The following is an 8,515-nucleotide window of genomic DNA, read 5'->3' as shown; positions in this document are numbered from 1 at the left end:
AGACGGAACTCCTCGATGGAGCTTGTGATCTTCTACATGTACTCCTTCATGGTCGGATCCATGGCCTCGATCTGAACACGGGCTTGGCGAAGGCGGCGAGTTTCGACGAACTGCGCCAGATCGCGCGATGAAGGGGTGGTGGATGTCTCTGATACCAGATGTTAGGAGCGAGGGTAGGATCTGTATATTCCACTAGCAATGATCTCTCAAGAGTACAGAGTGGTAGCGATTACACTTGGTCTCAAATCGATCTAGGGTTCATACAAGAGAAGGGGAACAGGTGGAGAGCCGGTGCCGCCGCCGTGATCCACTGGATGGCTGGTGAGTGTGTGGGCGAGTGGTTAAGTAAGTGGTTGCCTGGGCCGGCCCGTCTTACACCCACTCTGGCCCAACCACTCGCCTGTTGACCTTGCGAGCCCGTACCGGCCTGGGAAGCGGGGGCGAGCCCTGGCCGTCACTGCCCTGTGGGCCAGCGGTGCTGACATGATGGGTGGTGATCGCAGATATGAGGAATCTGCTAGAATTGCTCTTAGGTACTGAAGTATTGTGTTGTAATCGTTTTCTGGTTTTCTTCTTCCTCCCATTATCTTCACCGAATGCATCTCTTCCTTTTCATGTACAGTGCTTCGCAATGAATGAAAGGTGCGGGCGCCGTAGTCCCGTCTTAAAAAGGCTTGCGTCCAGGCGCAGAGCACTCCCCTGTAAGAAATGGCAATATGCAAGAACCCTGATCCTTTTGCAGACATGGCCAATTCTCATGTCAATTAGCCCGAAAAGTAAGATCGTAGTTGAGCTATAATCATCTGATCACCAGTGCTCCGGTGCTCGCTCGATCACCAGTAGTCGTCGCAGGAGCACTTGCCGTCGACGAAATGGTGGAACCGAGAGGCATCACGGAGGATGATCTGCCGGCCACACAGGGCCGAAACGTGCTTGATCACCTCATGGCAGTCCCTGCACATCCGGGTGTTCTTCACCACCCTCACGGGCGCCCGGCTCCTGTCCGACCGGATCAGCCCGTAGACGACGGCGAGCTTCTCGGTGTGGCAGAGCAGCAGCCGCTCCTTCTCCTCCTCGGGGATGTCGTAGGCGACGCAGCCGGTGTCCGGCACGTACCCGACCATCCTGATCTGGGCCACCAGCCGGCTCATCTCACCGTATATCTCGGCCGTCTCCGGGTGCGCCGGCGACGACCCGCCGTCGACCTCGAAGACGTGGACGCCCCGCCCGGCCTGCGTCCAGCTCCACCCTGGTCTCGCGTCCACTCCTCTTGCTTTCATGGCGTACTTGAGGCTCTCCGCCTCGTCGAACATCTGGTGCTGCTCGTACAGGCTCATCATCGCCAGGTAGTTGGCCGAGTTGTGCGGCTCCAGCCTGAAGAGGTGCCTCGCCGCGGACTCCGCGAGGTCCAGGTTGCCGTGGATCGCGCAGCCGGTGAGGAGCGCGCCCCACGAGCTCGCTCCGTGGTCGGCCGGCGACCGGTCGATGAAGGCCATCGCCTCGTCGAGGTACCCGCGCCGGGCCAGCAGGTCAACCATGCAGGCGTGGTGCTCGGTTGTGGGTGCCACGCCGTACTTGGCCTCCATGTCGTCGAAGTACTCCCACGCTTCGGTGACCAGGCCCATGGACCGGCAGGCGGTGAGCAGCGCCGTGAAGGTGATGCCGTCCGGCTTCAGCCCCGACCGCCACATGTCGTGGAACAGCGCCGCCGCCTCGTGCGCCTGCCCGTGCACGGCCAGCCCGGTGAGCATCGCGTTGCAGCACACCAGGTTCCTGCCCTGGACCCGCCCGAACACCCTCTTGGCGCTCGTCAGGCTCCCGGCCTTGGCGTACATGTCGATGAGCGCCGTGGAGACGACGACTTCGCCGTCGTAGGCTCGCCGCAGCGCGAAGCAGTGCAGCTCCTTGCCCTTGGTCAGGAGGGCGAGGCCGGCGCAGGCCCGGAGAAGGACAAGCATGGTGACCAGGCTCGGCTGGACGCCGTCCTGCTGCATCTCGGAGAAGAAGGTGAATGAGTCCTGGTAGTCGCCGCTGTGGCAGCTCCCGGAGATGAGCGAGGTCCAGGAGACCACGTTGGGCGCCACGCCGGCGGCCTTGATCTGCCGGAGCAGCAGCATCGCCTGCGAGCTCAGCCCGTTCATGGCGTACCCGGTGATCAGCCCGTTCCAGGTGGTCACGTTCGGGTCGAGCCGGTGCCGCTTCATGGTCTCCACGAGCTCCAGCGCTCTGTCGAACTGCCCGGCGCTCGCGTGCCCCGCGACGAGCGAGTTCCAGGTGGCCAGGTTCCGGTGCTCCAGTCCGTCGAACACCCTCTGGGCGAGGTCGAGCCGGCCGCACTTGGCGTACATGTCCACCAGCGCCGTCCCCGTGTACGCGTCCGGCGCGAGGCCGTGCCGGAGGAAGAAGCAGTGGACCTCCGTGCCGTGGTCGAGGGACCCCGAGTTGGCCACCGACTTGAGCAGGCTGGACACGGTGGCAGCGTCCGGCGACAGGCCCTGCTCCAGCATCCTCCCGACGACGGCGAGCGCCTCCCGGTCGCGGCCGTGGCGCGCGCAGCCGGAGAGCACGGTGTTCCAGGTGGCGAGCGTGGGCTCAGCCACCACCGACGTCTCCGCGTCCCTCGCCATGCGCTCCGCGAGCTCCAAGGCGTCGTCCACCAGCCCGAGCCGGACGCAGCAGGCGATCACCGCGTTCCACGCGACGACGCCGGCGCCGGTCGTCCGAAGCAGCACCGTGGTCGCCGCCGCCACGTCGGCGCCCTCGGCGTACATGCCGGCGAGGAACCCGGGCACGAGCGGGTGCGCGTCGACGAGCCCGGCGCGGAGCGCGTGCGCGTGCACGGCCCGCCCCTCCCGCCGTCTCCCGGCGCGGCCGCACGCGTGGAGCGCCCGCGCGCACGCGTACCCGTCGGCGGCCACCCCGCGCGCCCGCATCTCCCGGAACGCGGCGATCGCGGCGTCCCAGTCCCCCGCCTCCGCCAGCATCGCCACCTGCTTGTTCCACAGCACCGCGTCCTTCCAGTCCTCGCCGTCGCCCTCGGACAGAAGCCGCCGGCCCGACGCACCGCGGCCCAGCCGCTCGAGCAGGTCCGCGAGCGCGCACGCCACGTGGGGCTCCCGCGTCGCGTGCCCCGCCCGCACGGCCAGCGAGTGCAGCTGCGGCGCGAGCCTCCAGGCCGCCGCGAGATCGGTGCGCTCCTTTTCCGGAGACTTCTCGCCCTCGCCGTGGAGCAGGTCGCCGCATTGGCGCAGCAGGGAGAGCAGTAACCGCGCGTCGCGGAAGGAGGAGTCGTCCCCGGCTCGTAGCGCGGCGGAGATGGGGGACTCGGCTCTGAGGAGGGACGGCGAGTAGGCTCCGCACGAGGGTCTCGGGCTGTGAGGCGCGGCGTAGTGGTGGTGGTGGTGGGGAGTGGGGAGCGCGGGGAGGGAGATGGCCTGCGCCATTGGAGGAGTCGGAGGGAGCAGAGCTCTCGGCGGGTAATGTTGCGGATAATGGAAAAGACAGTGACGGCGGTTCGAGTGAGGTAATTGCATTATGGGCCGGGCTGGACGCTTTTTTTAGGATGGGCTGGAGGGTTCTTCCACGTGGTTATTTTCGTTCTTTCTTTCAAATAGACCTCTAAAAGGTCTTTAAAATTCAGCTCCGCTTCAAAAAATACAAGTCAAACGGGATAACTCCACGATATGCTGCTCCGTAAAAAATATCTGGGATACAACTCCATATTTTTTATGAAGCTCGTGAGGGGGAGCTCCAAAAAACTCTAGAAGCTGGAGTTGGGGGAAAATTACCCACCACTTGCCACCAGTAAATGGATACCTATTCGTTTCTCCCCTCTCATCCAATCAGATAGATTCTTTCCACCAAATTTTCCATTCTTTGGTAATGCTACAACTTCTGTATGAAACTGCTCCAAAGTGGATTTGGTGGAGTGAATTTTTTTTCCGAGAGTACGCTAATGGTGTACCATATTTCTATAGATGGTAGAAAGCATAATTACAAGAAGTGTGGCTCGAGTGTGCACACACGGCCACACAAACACAACACCAACACCACCTAGCACGCCTAAACTAACTCCTCGCAAATCATTGTAGGCCACCAACACCACCACCTGCTTGCCTCCACTCGGCTACCTCACCAAGGAGTGAAATTGATTTTGATGAAGCGGAGCAATCCCAAACAAGCCCTAAATAAATGCCCAAATCTGCCTTTAAAAGCTCAAGTCAAGACATGTTTCAAACGCGTAGGATATCAATAGGCACTTTAAACTATAATAATACTGCTAAAAACTTTATAAACCATTAAAATAGAGAAAATTTGGTCAAGGGATCCACAGTCAGACTTTAGCGGCGTGATGGTGGGAGGAGAAAGGGAGTGCAAAAGTTGGAGGCGAGGAGGCGGTGGTGAACGAGAAAGAAAGAACTGATATATATGACCAAATACCTTGTTGTGACTACATGTGGCATGCCAGCGTGTGATGTCATGTCTCACTTGCTCTGTTCTTGCTCCCGTAGCCATCGGAATTATGCTCTCCAACCTTTCTTCAAAGAATATCATGCCTTCAACTAGAATCTAGATGACCAAATCCCCTCTTCAACTCAATGAGGTGGTCATATGTGTGCTCTGCAACAACAATTGTCATTTTCGGCGCCTTCCCCACATTGTTTTTCGATCAAAGGGGCCACATGGTCCTCATTTTCAGCATGAAAATTGATGAAAATGGACTCGCAATAAAAGCTTAGCAGCCAAGTATCCATTGCATGATGTCTCGATGCCAAAATAAGAAACATACATCCCTAGATATATTTAGCCACATCTAAGGGACAAAGTGGTGATGGGGCCTGACATGTAAATATGTAACATACTTGATTACTTAATATACATGCAGTAGGAGCCTTTCCTACGGTTTCATTGGTCAAAAAAGGGATGTTAGCGACTACATAAATCCAGACTGCCACCTCAACCATACAAACATAACTATCATCTTGGCACAACGATAACCTATCAAAATCAATAGTCGTTGGACAACAGACCCATCCATGTGCATGTTTGAAGACTTAGCTCGCCACTTGGGAGAGTCTTTTAGACACCCCACCAAGCAAACCTTGCAGTCCTCTTTTGTAAAACACGACCCAGGGTTCCAATAAAGAACAAAGAATAAATATCACATTAGTAGGATCATTAGGCAAAATACTTTGAAAACAAGATTTATTCCTTATTTTTAACATAATCCAATGTAAAGTGGTAGAACCAATCGAAACAAGAATATGGTCTTTGACAGTATAGGCCGGCAACCAATTCGGGCGCAAATAAAAAAAAACAAAAGATGTGTCTTGGGATTACCTAGCCCACTACCAATAACATCCCAGAATAATCTCGCAAAAGAGCAAACAAATAATAAATGGTCGATGCTCTCCTCTACACCACAGAACTCACAATCCTTCATGCCTTTCCACCCTTTTATACTCAAATTAAATCTGGGTAAGATCCTACCTTTGATCACTAACCACACAGACGCTTTAACTTTCAGCGGTATTTCCACCCGCCAAAGTAGTAACTTGAAAGAAACACAACATTTCTAGCAATAGCGAACTGACAGAGAAACTTAATAGAGAAAGAACTTGATTTAGTTAACAACTAGTTAACTTTCTCAGGTTCATTTGACAAGGAAACATGACTACACATGTCCAGTAATTCGTTCCACATAGTAATGGTTTCACCATACAAGCATCTTTTAAATCTAACACAATTAAAATCTTGGCTAAAGACTTTCGCAACAATAATGCATTAATAGGAAGTTAAATTATACAAAGGAGGAAATAGTAGACAGGGGGGCTTGCTACTCAGCCAAGCATACTCCCATAACCTAGTCTTACAACCATCACCTATAATTCGCTCACAACAAGAATAAAATGCATCCTTAACACTCATCAAACCGCTCCAGAAGTGAGAATCACCCAACGGTGCTTCACATTGATACAAAGTTTTGTTATTCAAATACTTAGCCTTAATCATCTTCTACCACCCCCTCATCGTTTCCAATCTCCAAATCCATTTACACGAAATACTAATATTCTTATTGTCTAAGTTAATAACACCCAAGCCACCTTGGTCTCTAGGTTGTCAAACATAGAACCAATTAACAAAATGATATTTTCTGACCCCTTCTTTCTCCCACGAAACTAGACAGACAGGAAAGAAGCTAGGTATATAAGAAAGTTTCAGTGAGAGCAAGCCCAGGGAGCAAGATCCCTTGCCACATAGCAACTCTCTTCTCAACCGGTTCTTCGACCGGCATACAATCATCATTGCAATGTTTTTTGAAATGAAGATTAATCCCTAGTTACTTAAAAGGGAAGTCACCGAAAACACAATTAAAGATCTGAGCATACTTATTTTGTTTTAGCATAGCATCGCCAAAGTAGTGTATTTCACTCTCTAAAAAAATTAATCTTCAATCCCATCAAATGCTCAAAAACACAGGAAATAATCTTACGATTTCTACCATCTTCAAGGTTGTCCTCAGGACAAAAAAATGGTATCATCCGTTTATAGAAAGATAGTTAAGCCTCCCTTGCATAGATGAGGTAACATGCCTTTAATAAACCTTGTTCTTGTGCCCTTTGAACCAGGGTAGCAAGAGCACCCGCCACTAAATTGAACAACAAGGAGGAGAAGCCTCACCCCTCCCAAGTAGTATAATACGACCCAAGAAAATCAATGAGATTAAGAGCTAGTTTGCCCTGGATAACAAAATATTTAGTCCATTTAAAAAGTTGATCCAAAAAGCCTTTCATTTTGAACGTGCTAAGCATAAAATCCCAATTAATCTTATGTATGTTTTCTCAAAATCAACTTTGACAGTAGAGCAATTAGATTTGTGAAGGGAGTGCAAAGTCTCATGAATAACAACAACATTGTCTAAAATATAACGACCTTTAATAAAATAGGCTATAATTTAGATATAGTTTTATCTGCAACCATCATACCTCTTTTTATTAAAAACCTTAGTAACAATTTTTAAAGGACATTTAACATACAAATGGGACAATATATCTAAATTTATCAGCCCTTAACTTAACATACAAGATGAACTTTACATATGCATTTTATCAGACCCTTCAACCATGAGAGAAGAAGAGGAGAAGCCTTCTGAACTCTTCATAAGTTATTCTCATGACATATAATTTTAACATATACACATTTTATTACACTTCGCAAAATAAATTGCATAATACTACATACAACATGTGTCTTGTGTAATTTCCTTGATACTGAACAATGTGCTTGCACTAATTTAAAACATATATTTTAGTGAAATAGTGACTATTTTTTGTGCATTGTCTATCATTGTTGTTAGTATGGTTAAATTGAACTCTTTTATTTAATATATAAAGTAACAAAATCATATGTATTTACTGATTAAATTGTGTAACTTGAATGAAATGCAACTATATGTATATTGTATATTTTAGTTTCCGCAAGTATCATTCCAGTCTACATGCTTGACTATTTGAACCTCCAGGTAAAAAAATTGATAGCTACCAGTGCACTCTATAGAAAATTCTAGAGTACAGAAAATATCTACGGTTCTTTTTTATGGTTAGATTTTTATAAAGGTTATTTTTATTAACTCATAATGAAGCATCAAATGAATACAAAGAAAATAAGAACACATTCGGGCTCTCCTATTGGGGAACGTAGCATGCAATTTCAAAAAATTTCCTACGATCACGCAAGATCTATCTAGGAGATGCATAGCAACGAGAGGGGGAGAGTATGTCCACGTACCCTCGTAGACTGAAAGCGGAAGCGTTATGTTAACACGGTTGATGTAGTCAAACGTCTTCATGATCCAGTCGATCTAGCACCGAACATACGACACCTCCGAGTTCAGCACACGTTCAGCTCGATGACATCCCTCGAACTCTTGATCCAACAAAGGGTCGAGGGAGAGTTTCGTCAGCACGACAGCGTGATGACGGTGTTGATGATGTGATTCGCGCAGGGCTTCGCCTAAGCACTACGATCATACTATCGGAGGAGTAAACAGTGGAGGGGGCACCACACACGGCTAAGACAATGTTGTGCCTTTGGGGTGCTCCCCTGCCCCCATATATAAAGGAGGGAGGAGGAGGCCGACCACCAGGGGCGCGCCAAGGGAGGGGGGAGTCCTACTAGGACTCCACTCCTAGTAGGATTTGCCCCTCCCCCCTCTTTTTTCCTTCTTACAGAGGTGGAAAGGGGGAAGGAGAGGGAGCAGGAGAAGGAAAGGGGGTGGTGCCCCCTTTCCTAGTCCAATTCGGCCTCCTCCCTTGTGGGGGCGCACCTGCCCCTTGTGGGATGGTTAGCCTCCCTCCCATGGCCCATATCTTCCACCGGGGGGTTCCGGTAACCCTTCCAGTACTCCGGTTTGTACCCGATACACTCCGGAACCCTTCCGATGTCCGAATACCACCTTCCAATATATCAATATTTACCTCTCGATCATTTAGTGACTCCTCATCATGTCCGTGAT

The 8,515-nt window shown here is 50.8% G+C and overlaps 1 protein-coding gene across 1 annotated transcript; it reads right to left on the bottom strand.

Annotated features, from left to right (window-relative positions):
* Nucleotides 1-664: 664 nt before the first annotated feature.
* Nucleotides 665-3,503, bottom strand: LOC119349772 (pentatricopeptide repeat-containing protein At4g01030, mitochondrial-like). The gene has a single exon (XM_037617854.1). The coding sequence runs from the start codon at nt 3,441-3,443 to the stop codon at nt 834-836; it is 2,610 nt and encodes an 869-aa protein (XP_037473751.1). The 5' UTR covers nt 3,444-3,503; the 3' UTR covers nt 665-833.
* Nucleotides 3,504-8,515: the final 5,012 nt, after the last annotated feature.

The sequence above is a fragment of the Triticum dicoccoides genome, chromosome 1B, assembly GCF_002162155.2.
Source record: "Triticum dicoccoides isolate Atlit2015 ecotype Zavitan chromosome 1B, WEW_v2.0, whole genome shotgun sequence".
Taxonomy (NCBI): Eukaryota; Viridiplantae; Streptophyta; class Magnoliopsida; order Poales; family Poaceae; genus Triticum; species Triticum dicoccoides.
The sequence above is the reverse complement of the archived record's forward strand: the minus strand, read 5'-3'. Positions and strand labels throughout refer to the sequence as shown.